Source organism: Phacochoerus africanus, chromosome 2, assembly GCF_016906955.1.
Source record: "Phacochoerus africanus isolate WHEZ1 chromosome 2, ROS_Pafr_v1, whole genome shotgun sequence".
In the NCBI taxonomy this organism is placed as follows: domain Eukaryota; kingdom Metazoa; phylum Chordata; class Mammalia; order Artiodactyla; family Suidae; genus Phacochoerus; species Phacochoerus africanus.
Genome location: NC_062545.1, coordinates 139100610 through 139113887, shown reverse-complemented (window position 1 = coordinate 139113887; position 13278 = coordinate 139100610). Strand labels below are relative to the sequence as shown.

At 47.7% G+C, this 13278-nt stretch overlaps 1 protein-coding gene across 3 annotated transcripts in view; it reads left to right on the top strand.

Annotated features, from left to right (window-relative positions):
* Positions 1-12925, top strand: part of LOC125119600 (protein FAM169B-like) — a 96587-nt gene extending 83662 nt beyond the window's left edge. For all 3 annotated transcript variants that reach the window (XM_047766797.1, XM_047766798.1, XM_047766799.1), the window contains 4 exons: positions 2975-3157; positions 6265-6396; positions 10999-11093; positions 12350-12925. In XM_047766797.1, the coding sequence (XP_047622753.1) occupies positions 2975-3157; positions 6265-6396; positions 10999-11093; positions 12350-12526 (587 nt within the window). In that variant the 3' untranslated portion in view covers positions 12527-12925. The remainder of the gene's footprint in view (positions 1-2974; positions 3158-6264; positions 6397-10998; positions 11094-12349) is intronic.
* Positions 12926-13278: the final 353 nt, after the last annotated feature.

Sequence of the window (13278 nt, the reverse complement as noted above, 5' to 3'; positions counted from 1 at the left end):
TTTGCCTCTGTTCTCTTCCAGGAGTTTGATGGTGTCTTGTCTTGTATTTAAGTCTTTAAGCCATTTTGAGTTTATTTTCACGCATGGTGTGAGAGTGTGTTCTAATTTCATTGCTTTGCATGCAGCTGTCCAGGTTTCCCAGCAATTCTTGCTGAATAGACTTTCTTTTTCCTGTTTTTTGTTCTTGCCTCCTTTGTCAAAAATTATTTGACCATAGGTGTTAGGGTTTATTTCTGGGTTCCCTATTCTGTTCCATTGGTCTGTATGTCTGTTTTGGTACCAGTATTAAACTGTTTTGATGGCTGTGGCTCTGTAATATTGCTTGAAGTCTGGAAGAGTTTTGCCTCCTGCTTGGTTTTTGTTTCTCAGGATTGCTTTGGCAATTCTGGGTCTCTTGTGGTTCCATGTAAATTTTTGGATTGTTTGTTCTAGTTCTGTGAGATTGTCTTCTAAGAGCTTTATCATTTTACCTCTTTTTTTTTTTTTTTGTCTCTTTGCCTTTTCTAGGGCTGCTCCTGCGGCATATGGAGGTTCCCAATTGGAGCTGTAGCCGCTGGCCTATGCCAGAGCCACAGCAACACGGGATTGGAGCCACGTCTGCGACCTACACCACAGCTCATGGCAACGCTGGACCCTTAACCCACTGAGGAAGGGCAGGGATCGAACCTGCAACCTCATGGCTCCTAGTCGGATTTGTTAACCACTGCGCCAATGATGGGAACTCCATTATCATTTTAACTCTAGATCCATCTTGAGTTATATTTTTATATGATGTGAGGTAAGGGTCCAGGTTCATTAAAAAAAAATACTAATGCTGGCTTCTTTTCTGTCCAAGTTTCATTCATTCATTTGTTCATTTTTAAATTAATTAACTAGTTAATTAATTTTTGGCTTATGGATGTCCAGTCATTCTACCACTGTTTGCTGAAAAGACTGTCTTTCTCCCCATTGAGTTCTCATGGCATTCTGTAGAGATTCATAGTGTAATAGTTCACATCTGGACTCTCAGTTCTGCTCCTTTGATCTCTATGCCCATCCTTATACCACTATCACACTGTTTGATTACCTTGATTGTATAAGAAGTATTAAATCAGATGGTGTTAAACCTCCAACTTTGTGCTTCTCTTTTTTTCAAAAGCAGACATTACATTTCATGTGAAATTTACTATCGTCTTATCAAATTCCACAGAAAAAGCCTGCTGGGATTTTGATAGGACCAGCATTGAAATTATAAATTAGTTTGGGAAGAATTGCCAACTTAAGAGTATTGAGCCATCCAATCCATGAACATGGAATTTCTCTTCATTTATTTAGATCCTCTTTAATTTCCCTTAGAATGTTTTGTGGGTTTCAGTAATTAAGGCTTGTGCTTCTTTTTTAAAATATATTCCTGAACATTTACTTCTTTTTAATGCTGCTGTGAGTGGAATTGTATCTTTATTTAATTTTAAACTTTCTTAGCTTTGGAGGATTTCACTATTTAGGGAACATTGCTCTTACTGTCTGTAAAAGTTGAAAGTTATGTAATTCCAACCCAGTTGGTGCTGTCATTTCAGGCACATTGAGGGTGAAGCCTAAATGCTTTACAATTAACCATCTCAAGTCAATCGTAGATTACCATGCTTGCTGATTGTAGATTATTTTTTTCATTCGTTTTGGGCACAAAACCAGTTATTGATTTAGCTCACCATTCTTTTGGTTGGTGATTTCATCAAGGCTCAGCTGGATGGTTTTGTGCTCTCAGCTGGGCTGGCCTGTGTATCTGCGGTTACCTGTCCCCCTCACTCTTAGGACTAGCTAGATGTCAGCTGTGACTATGGGAGGTGCCTGAGCCATGTTTTTCTCATGGTGGCAGACTAGCCCAGGTTTGTTCTTATGGTGAGCGGTAGGGATCTAAGTAGCAATGGAGGGGCCCCGCACCCCATGAGGCCTAGGCTCAGAACAGGTGTGCTCTTGCCAGCCTTGTTTTTTGCTCTAAGTGAGTCACCAGGCCAGCTGGTTGGAAGGGGAGAGGAAAGAGACCCCATCTCCTAATGGGAAGAACTTCAAAATCACACACAAAAGTATGTGGAAATAGGAAGGGGAATAACTGTGGTCATTTTTGCAAATAGTTCACTACAGCAGCATGTGACTTTGCATTTAAGCCTGGCTAAGTAGATTTGGAATCATTTTTTGTTTGTTTGTTTGGGAAATTACCTTCTGAATCTTGGCAGGTGCAGATACCACCTCTTCCAGTAGGAGCTGTATATAGGACATGTTTTTTTTTGTCTGGGACTGCAGGGCATCTAGGGCATCTAGGGCACTTGTGCAGTTGGGACCTGAGGAAAGTGATATAGTCAGGTCCATGTGGCATTTTCCTAGCTCGGGTGACAATAGAGGTGATTGACTGCAAGGCCAAGTTCCTATTGTAGAAACAGCAACTGCACTGCTTATAGTAAAGTTCAGTTCAGGGTGGAATAGTAAAAAGGGTACCGGCTATTGTCTCTCTTGCTCTGCTGTACCAGGGTCATTGATGTTTTACGAGAAACAGGACTTAGTCTCTTTGGGGTAAATGTACTTTATTGTAATTGGACATGGTGAGCTGGAGAGTCCCCATCCCTGAGTTCAGGGTGAACTTTGATGTTGCCCAGATGCTCCTCTTTGGCTTTGGTGGGGGTGTGTGTGTCTCTGAACTGTACGCAGTGAGGGGAGGGTCTGAGGAGTCTGGATGCATGACAGTCTTGCCCTGCTCAGTCACCCAGGTTTACTTTTCATTTCAGGACAATAGGATTAGGGTTAGACTAGTGGCAATGCTCACAGCACTTAACACGTGGGCTGGCCAGTCAGTTGGAGAGCTGGGGGTCTGCAACCATCTGCTGTTCTGTCTTCAGTGGTCTAGTTTTTGAGGCTGGCCCTGCTTCCAGGTGGTACCAGTGAGCTGACCAATTGGGAGTCCAGCCCAGGAGACAGTGTGTGTCTCTTGCTTTCCCCACAGGCAGCCTGTGTGGTGATGGCACAAGTGCGTGCTACCTGCTGCCTGTCTTTGACACTGTGTTCGTCAGGAGGAGCCACCGCCGCCAGGGTCTGGGCCTGGCCATGCTGCAGGACTTCTGCCAGACCTTCCGAGAGGATGAGGCCCTGGGCATCAGCTGGCCCATCTCCCCTGCCATGTACCAAGGTAAATCCAATGGGTCAGGGAGCGGTGCTTGAGGAGTGGTGACGGCTAACTCATGTGCATTTCAGGTGACTCTGGGGCCGGGAGGCCCCCTGGAGCTCCCAGCATCATGACACATCTGTGGGTTTTTTGCTTCCTTCTGAGAAATCTCCAGTACCAACGAGACTTTAAGCTTGATCACAAGGGGCTGACCTTTCCCAGCCTGAGAAATGAGTGGGTTTAGAAATAATAAAAAACAAATCAGCACAGCATTAGAGAGAAGAATCCAGGAAACTTCTGCCATGATGCCCAGGCCTCAGAGGAGGACCTCTGCTGTTTCCCGAAGGTTATAGTTCACCACTGAGCCCTTCCAGCACGAGCCACAGTCCAGGAACAGAAGGGAAGACAGGCTCTGGGTGCACTGAACACTGGGCACCTGTGTGGCTCTTACTGCCAAAGATGGCTCCCCCATCCATTCCCGTCTTACTGAGTCCCAGCATTAGTCAGGGTGCCCCAGAGGAATGGAGCCAATAGGGTGTATATGTGTATAGAGAGGAGAGATGTATCATAAGGATGTGGCTCAGACAATGGGGACACTGAGATACACTAAGATCTACAGTCAGCAAGCTGGAGACTCAAGACCACTGACTTTGTGGTTCCAGTCCCTATGCCAACAAGCTCGAGACCCAAGAAAAGCTAGTGTTTCAGTTCGAGTCCCAAGACAGGAAAAGATGAATGTCCCAGCTCAGTCAGTCAAGCAAAAGAAGCTCCCTCTTGCTTGTGGGTGGGTCAGACTTACTTTTTGTTTTAAAGTCAGGGCTTCAACTGATTGGGTGAGGCCCATCCACACTGGGGAGGGCAATCTGCTTTACTCAGTCTATGGATTCCAACATTAATCTCATCCCAAAACACCCTCATAGACACACCCAGCATAATGTTTGACTAAATGTCTGGATACCCCTGGCCCACTCAAGCTGACATAATGTGAACTATCATAATCCCCTTCCTCATTCTCGAAGATAAATCTTTGCCAAAGGAAGTTCAGAAAGCTCTGATGTTAGATGTCTCACTCCAGGTCAGCAAAGAGTAGAAGAATCTGGGGAGCATCTCCCAGGATCCACTGGTCCCCCATCAAGCACTTCCACCCTACACTGGGCCCCGTCTCACTTCTTGTCACACAGATGCTTTTGGATCCTTACTGTTGAGTTTCCAGTGTCCTTATGGTGTGAGAACAACAGATAGGAGAGAAAAGCTGGGAAAGGCAAGGAAACTTCTGTTGCTCTGAAGTCATAAGAAAAGCAGGAGAAAACATATTTTCCTCCAGTGGGTTTAGTCATTTCTCTGTATTTTCAAACTCTTCATGTCTCATGAAACTCTTGAAGCTCTTGAATTTCTGCAAAGGGCTTGCTGTGCTGGTTTGTTGGAAAGTTCTGGAACCCCGGCACTGGTCCTCTGTCCACACTCTACATGCTGTCTTTCTCTCCTCTCATTCTTACTTCAACTCTGAGACCTTCATTCGAGTGTGTTGGCCTCAGACCAGTGTGGCAGAGACCCTTATGAGGGCTTGTGTCTCCACCTGGCAGAGCAAGAAGATCTGAAGGTACTGATTCTGAATCATCCTCGGGGGCTCAGCTGCCCAGCTGAAGGTATTGGACCTCCAGCTTCTGTATCACCCTGCCTGTGCCTGGGTTCGTGAGTGAGCAGGCAGTATGCACACAAAGCAGCAACTGGAGCCTCAAGACCTGGCCAGGTGTGGCTACTGCAGCTTCACTGACCAGTTCTCATCCAATACAGTCCTTCCCTTCAAATGGACAGGAGGTCCTCATGCCCAGGGCCCCAGGCTTTAGCATCCTCTTGAAGCTGCACCTCTCTCCAAGAGGAGAGAGCCCAAGAGGATGTTCTCGTCTGGATCCTGGCCACTCCTAAACCAGCTCAGGCTATCAGGACCCCAGGATTCCTGCCAGGGGCTGCCAAGGGCCCGAGTGGACTCTGTCCCTGGATCTGTGCCCCTAAGGGCAGATCATGCTACTAGTTTGCACATGCTTAGGTCCCAGGACAGTCACTGATGGGCTGTAGGTGGAACGCAGGCATGGTTCCTGCGTTCCACCTACACATTTGCATGCGCAGTCTCCTTGCAGCGTGTGGGGAGTTGCGTGGGTGGGGAGGCGGGCGGCTGCCGGCTGGGGGCCAGTTCTCTTGGCATCGCCACATTCTGATGCAAAACTCCAAGGAGTCCAAGAATTCTAAATTTGAAGCTGGCTTTCCCTGTGGTTAGGAAGTTATATTTGTCAAGACAGGAGAGCAGAACATTCTCTCTAGCACACGGCTAGCTTGGCTTATACCTTTTGAGTACGGAGCATCATGCTCTGTGGGTTTCCATCTGCGTTCTTGTCCTGGGCCTGATGGATCCCCCAGCACTTCCAGGACCAGGAGCCACTTCCCAGTTGGCTGAGTTTGGGGTCCTTCTGTGTGGAAATGCTCGCCATGTGAACGTGGCATAAGCATCTTGAGGGCATTCTGGAATTGAGGCGTGTGTGGATGAGCTGGAAGTTTCTGTGGGAGAAGAGGGCTCTGGAGGCTCAGAGGGCAGACATCACTGGAGAAGAGGACCTGGTGGGGTGATGTCATGGGCTGAATTGGGTCCCTTCTATTGTAACCCCCAATGTGGCTTAATGTGGAGATGGGGCTTCAAAGGAGGTGATTAAGGTTAATGAGGTCATAACAGTGGAGCCCTGACCCAGTGGGATTGGTAAGAGTAGGTTCCAGGAAGAAGAGATTAGGACAGAGATGTACAAAAGGGAGAAGGTGTGAAGACACAGTAAGAAGGAGAGAGGTCTCAGGAGAAAGCAAGCCTGCTGACACCCTGACCTTGGAATTCCAGCTCCCCCCAACCCCCCACCACTGTGAGACAATAAATGTCTTGTTTAAGGCCCTCAGGGGTGGATAAAAGTGGGAGACAGATGTGTGTGGATGATGGCAGAGGGGTTTGCATATAACAGGGGCAGAGCTGGGCATGGGCCAGATTGGGCTGCAGGAAGGACAGCAGTGGCCATGTCTGGGGATGCAAAAGAGGGCCTGTGTGCCCCAGGGCTGGGCTGCCTCCCTGACCCCATGCAACTTCTTCCCCTCAGTCTGCAGGAAGCTCCTGGCAGCCCATCCGGAGGATCGGGGGCGCCTGTGGGAGGTGGAGCCCCCAGGAGCCTGGGGCCAGCGAGGCAACATCTGGTTGAAGGTTCAGCTTCAACAGTCAAGACGTCCAGATTGTGAGTCCGGGTGAAAAACGTGCTCTTTGGTCTGGTTATTTCTAGCGTCAGTAATGGAAGCATAGATTCACTGGTGCAGGTCCAGTCAGGCCAGGCGGACGTTCTGATTGTTGCTACTGCAGGAACAGAGGGAGTGGGAATGGGGGTGGGGGGAGGGTGGCATCCTGACCTCCTTCCCCCTCCCTTCCTAATGACCCACACCTCCAGATACTCTTTCTCAAATAGATCTCCTCCAGGAGAGCCAAATCAGAAACTCCCTGGCACTGAGGGTTCCCTGTTTACAATCAGAAAGTATCCCTGAAGCACATAAGAGGACCTCTTACAGAAGGTCCCTTGAAAAAATTGTTTCTAATAGGCAGTGTGTGCATCTGGTAAAAATGCTAAGACACACAAGGGTTTGCTGGAAGAGCGAGCTTGGTCCCCTATCCTTTGGGGTGGGTCTCCCCCCAGGGTAGGCAGCGCCCAGTTGGCTGTTGGTGAGGGGCCTGCCCTGTCCTTCTTGCCCTATTTGATGGCAGGCAGCCCAGGCCTGTGGGTGCGCTATTGCATATGCAGCCCCTGTTCCAGACACACACACACACACACACACACACACACACACACACACACACAACCTTCAGCGAGTTGGTGGCGGGTTTTTGACGGATGGTGTCTGTGCCCACTTGGTGGGTCTCAGGCAGGGATAGGAAGACCTCAAGTAGCCAGAGGGGTGCCCAGAGCGGCAGGTACGAGCATCTTGGGATCTCCATGCTGCTTTCTGGCAGTGATCTTTCCACCTTCCCTGAGTGAGGGGAGGATGGCCTGCTGAGGCCCCTCGCAGTTGCTGCTGGAGGTGCGTGTGGGTGATGGGGAGGGGTGGGGGTGTGGAGCCCTCTAGACTGCAGGTGGGGGCGGTGAGGGGGAGCCTGTGTCAATTAACTGGCCACAATGAAAGCCTCACTTCCCTTCCCCTGCGGCCCCTGGGGTCCCTGTAGGGTCTCCTGCCACTTCCGAGGCTGCAGATGGCTCATTAGGGACCAGGTGGGCAGCTGAGATGCCAACTTTCTCTCCAGGTGGCAAGCTGATTCCCCTTAGGTGGTGACAGGGAACAGTGCCTGCGAATTTATTGATGATAATAGTGATAGGCTTTGCTCCTCTGGTGCCTTTCAGCTAGGAGGCTTAATGGATATTTACAGATATTAATGGGGTGACTGGGCACCCGCGAAGGAGGCCATTGGCAGGGCTGTGACTGTGATCCTAATGAGGCAGTTAAGTGACTTGCCCTGTGGCGTTGAGAGTTAGAAATGCAGGGAAGCCGGCCCAGATCCCGGGCGCTTCGCTGGCCAACCATGTGAATTTATCGATGGACTTCCCAAATAAGCCTGCAGCCCCCACGTGGCCTGGCCTTGGTGACTTGGATGTTGCAATTCCTTGGCTGGGAATGAGGTTAAAAAAAAAAAAAAAAGGGGCTTGTCTACCAGAATGTAGAAATCATGTGGAAATTGCATGGGCTGGAGGGGGCTTGCAGGGGAGAACGTTTTTGCATTAATTAGGAAGATGGCTTCCTCTGAGGAGAATTCCACTGGGGGTTATTTCAAGAGCTGAGAGTTGGTGTGGTCTGGTCAGAGGAAATGAGCTAGAATTCAGACGCTAGACCTGTCACTTTAAGTCACTCTGAGATGCACCAACTCTCTCCTTAAGGTGGCAAATGAGGCCACTTTCAGAGAAGTTTCCAGAAGCATGCCTGAGTCCCTTGAAGGTAGAAGGGCCATCATTATAATTAGGGATACAATTAGATTACTAAAAAGTCTATAATTTTTTTTTCTAAGTTGTGGTCGTTTCACTCCCTGTATAAATCATGGGCTAGTTCCCAGTTTTCACCCACACCTCCTGTCTCCCCAGGGCCAGCAGTCAGGATTTTAATTCACTCAGGAAGCTTTTCAGCCAAGCAGCTTCATCTTGTAACAATTTTGTCAGTTAGTGCTGACATTTCAGGTTTTCTCCCAGGTTGGTGAGTGGGGGCTGTAGATACAATCACAGATTGGCCCAGATGCTCTGTAGTTTCTCAGTTTTTAGTCTTTTCTCTCCTTGTGGAAATCAGCCAATGTTAGCCCATTGGATTTCCCCACTGATCACCAAACAGTACAGATTCTGGGATCTTCTCGTCCCTGGAGAAGATCTCACTAGGTCACTTAACTTTTAGTTTTTAATTAATCAGTTATTCTTAGAGTTGCTTTCTTGACTTGTATTTTGCAAGCTCTATCTTTTGACCCTTCATCTCTGGCGTTATCTAGGAGGTTTCCTACAATTTCATGGGCCACAGAAATAGAACTCTAAACAAGAAGCCTGGTGGGGCCAGTTGATTTTTACATTCTAAGGAAGGCAAGGGCATTTTATAACATTCTACAACATTCCAGCGGGAAATTAACTTCTCTTTTCACATGTTTTAAAATCTATTTTTGAAGTGGTGTCATTTGTGGACTAGGGCTTTTAAAGCTTGCACAGTCCTGACTGTTGATAACATCTGTGGCTTATAAAGGCCCTGAAAATATTTATAGAGTTATTCAGACCTTTGGAGAGAAGGAGTTTGTGGGAACATTTTTTTTCTCTCTACACTCAGTTACATTTGAAGCCTTTGAAACGTACTTGACCAATAGGATCATAATTCTGTCTGACGTGACTTCCCTGTTAGCCTACACATGTTTAAGTTTCTTCCCTGGAGGAGATGTAATTGAATATGTCAACCGTCGATTTTTTTTTTTTTTAACTACAAAAATGTTGCTGGAGGCAGGAGGTAATTGCACACAGATTTAAACATTATTTTTTTCATTTTTAGATTATATTTTCCTTTCTGTCCAGGTGAATTTTTAATAGATTCAGTTGTCATCCATAGGGAAAATACTTTTCTTCTATTTACATTTAGTTTTTAAAGCTAGAGGGCTGTACATAAAAAGAGGTGAACTATTTGGGCTAAGGAAGGGGTATCGTTTTTCTCAAAGCCTAATGCTTAGCCGATTGCAGCTCTAACTTATTTCAGCTTGTTCTGGAGAGTTGGACATTATGTAGCCTAGTAGCAAGAGCAAGTTTATGATGGTGAGCTACGCTGGAAAGCGCCAAGAACAGAACCACTGCACTCTGTGGGTTTTTGGTCTGATACTGCTCTTCGACAGGTTGTATGGCTCCCTCCTGTGGCCATTCTCTTCCACTGCAGTGCTGGATGGTAAACTTAGCTTTGACTTACCTATGTGGCTGTTTCTCAGATTCTTATCCTTTTGAGTCCAAATTAGTGGGTTCATTTTTTTTTTAAATATTGCACCTTCATTATATAGGGAAAAAATGCAAGTGGACATTTGAGAGCTATTAGAATGCTTTTGTCCATCGTATATAAAAGCATAGTTTTACATATTAGGAAAGAAGGAAAATTGATAATGGATTATCTGCCTCATTCTCATTCATTTTCTCATTCATTCATCAGGTATTCATTCATTCATTTATTTATTCAATTGATTACTATTAATAGAACATTTCTCAAAATCGGTTGCTATGCAGATGACACGGCTATAGGAGTGAATAAGGCTGCCTAAGTGTCTGCAGCAGCTCATTTATGAGCTTACATTTTTGTGAAGGAAAGCACATGGGCAACTGCTCCTGTTTTATATAAAATCTTTATGTATCAGGAGTTCTCACTGTGGCTCAGTGGGTTAAGAACCCAACATAGTGTTCATGAGGATGCGAGTTTGATCATTGGCCTCGCTCAGTGGGTTAAGGATCCAGCATTGCTGCAAGTGGTGGTGTAGTTTTCAGATGCAAATTGGATCCAGTGTTGCCATGGCTGTAGCATAGGCCTCAGCTGCAGCTCCAGTTCAACCCCTGGCCCTGGAACTTCCATATGCCACAGGTGAAGTTGTAAAACAAACAAACAAACAAACAAAAAATTTTATGTATCAGAGAGGACTAAAGAGGGCTGGTATTTTTAAGTGCTCACAGTTAAATTTTGCCAAACCAAATTTTCCTCCTTTATAAGGTCTGGAAATAAACTTCAGATACTCGTTTATATAGGAAACACGTAATACAATTATTTTTTTATTTGAAAAATGTGTTTCCTTCATATTTGCAGCTCAAATGGAAAACTATATATTTTATCCTAAGGCAAACCTTATCTGAACCTTCCCCCACCATGCTCCACATATGGATTTGGGGGTATGGGAAGGAGCACAGTAGGATAAGAAAGTCACCCCCTTCCAAGCTGGTACTGATAGGATAGGAGGAGGAGGAGGGAGGCTGAATTAAGGCATGATTATGGCGTCTCTTACAAGTAGGAATTCCAGTGAGCAAAGAGGAATAGAATGGGAAACCTGACTTAATTTAATGCCTGAATTATTGGAAAATAGATGAAAATTCCAGCTCAGAAATGCTCAAGTGGAATGACTACTTCATGTCTCCCAACACCTGGCAGGTATTCCTGTCCTTGGGGGGCATGTAGCAGGTGTCAGGGTCGAGGTCAAAGGAATGAGTGGGCACCATGCTTTTGGAAGGGCCCCCAGTGTCTTACTAATCTTTTGATTTTCCGCTCCCTCGGGAGCCACCCTGTTCACCCATCCCTCTCTTGTTTGGGGATGGTAGTTCATCTGGAAAACCCCACGAAGGATGTGACCAGTCATGGGCAGACTTCTCAAGACGATGGACCCAGACGGTCCACTATTGGAGAAGACGACCAGGTATGATGATAGACATGGCCCTCTAGGACTGGTCACTGCGTCATCCAGGGTAGCTTCCTGAACGTCTCTGCTCTGGGCACCCCCCAGCTAGTGGCCTGTGATGTACACTGAGATCCTCTGAGCTGCGGTGGGAGGAAAGGCTGCTTCTGTTAGGCTTTTCATGGTCCTTTTCCCCCAGCTAGACAAGCTCCAGAGAAGCCAGAACTAAATGGAGAACACATGGGAATCGGCTGTAACTGCCTTGTGGAGGAAACATTGAAAAATCTGCATTTCAAATTCTGGGACGGGCCAGCATCTTCAAAGCAGAACAAATGTGTGGACAAATTTGGCTTTCTTGCCTCCCCCGCCCCTCAAGCCCAGAGGCTAGAAAATGGAATTGGGTGTTAGGATACAGGATGCCTCAGAGCAATGGCAGGGGAGAATCACGGGAAAGGATGTCTGCTGCATATTTCTTGGTGGCCTGTTGTCACTCAGTATTTTAGAAGGTTTTGAAGTAATATGACTCCACAGGTGTTTTCCTGAGGCCAATCCAGACCTTTGTCTGCACAAGGCAATTGCAATGACATCCGTTCTCTGGCACGGAAGGGCCTGGGCTCGTGAATCCCTAAAGAATCGCCCATGGTATTAAGCTGCAAAGCTTAACAGTTGCACTTTGTGGGGGATACTGCTTATCTTGGAGATGATTCTGGAGTAGGAGGCTCAACATCAAAGGCATAAGATGTCCCAGAAAGTGCTGGATCATCTTAGAAAAGCTGCCTGGTGTCTGAGGTCAGTTGTAGCCATCTGGCAGAGGGTGGCTTTCACGTTCCTTGGGTCGCAGAGAAAAGGCAGGCTGACTTATGACCCTATCAGGCCACCAAACCAAGTGTGTGCGCTAACCTCTGACTCTCCTTTTAACCCTTGAAGGCCACTAGGGGAAGGGGGGGGGCGGACAGGGTGGCCTGACGCCCATGGGCATGCATCCAGGGAAGCCTACACTTTGCAATGTTTAAAGTAGTGCCCCTTGGCTTTGTTCCTTCCCGTATCTCCCCCAGCCGAGACTTCACTTCCTACCAGCAGATGTGTTCCCATCAGCAAATCTGCACTCGGAGCATCTTACATACAAAGCACAGAGTCCCCATGGCTGGCCTGGTGTTTGAAGCTGGCTTACCTGCTCTGACACTGAGCTCACAGAGCAGTGCCCAGCCAGCCCAGGACCCCCAGAGGGCCCCTGCAATGTTCATTGGAATGTTTTGTTGCTTCTTCTCTGATTTCAGGAGAGGATCAGTGGAGAAGAACTGGAGAATGATGGAGATAGTGCCAGGAAAGAAGCTATGGGGTGGCTCAAGAGAGCCCGCTGGGCTGAGCTGGAAGGAATGGAAGCTAAGAGGACAGCGGAGGATGCTGGGTTGCCCGGGCGGTCTTGGCGAAAGCACACGCGGCCCAGCTCCTAACCCCTGACTCGCAGAGGCCCAGCTGAGTCTGTTGAGTGCCCACCTGGACCCACAGGGATGTGGGTTCGAGAGCTGCCTGTCACTCCACGCTCCTGTGGCCTGGAGCTGGCCTCTGTCCTTGCCGTGTCCTTGAAGGAGCAAATGACTGCACAGACCACCCTCTCTACCTCAGGCTGGGTGTGTGGGCTCAGGCAATGGGAATTCTGAGAAAGTAGTTCATGTAATCCCAACATGCTGGGAATCACTTTCCCAAGCTCAGATTTCAGAAGCCCATTCCTTAAACCTAATACAGTTTCTATTACTCAGGGTTGGATTTGTCAAGACTGCACTGGAGGAGTTCCCATCATGGCTCAGTGGTTAATGAACCCGACTAGCATCCATGAGGCCTCTCTCAGTGGGTTAAGGACCCAGCGTTGCCGTGAGCTGTGGTGCAGGTCACAGACGCTGCTCAAATCCCGTGTTGCTGTGGCTGTGGTGTAGGCTGGCAGCTGCAGCTCCTCTTCAACCCTTAGCCTGGGAACTTCTGTATACCATGGGTATGGCCCTAAAGGGACAAAAAGACCAAAAAAAAAAAAAAAGACTACACTGGAACCACATGAAGATGCCTCTTTAGCACAAGGAAGTGAAGCCAGGCCCAGTCCTGTCCACGTAGCAGAAAATCCCTCCTGGGTTTGCCCACCACAGCCTGGCCCTACAAGCGAGACCCCAGATACCAGACGGGTTTCTAAGGACATACACTTCCTTTGTGGAGA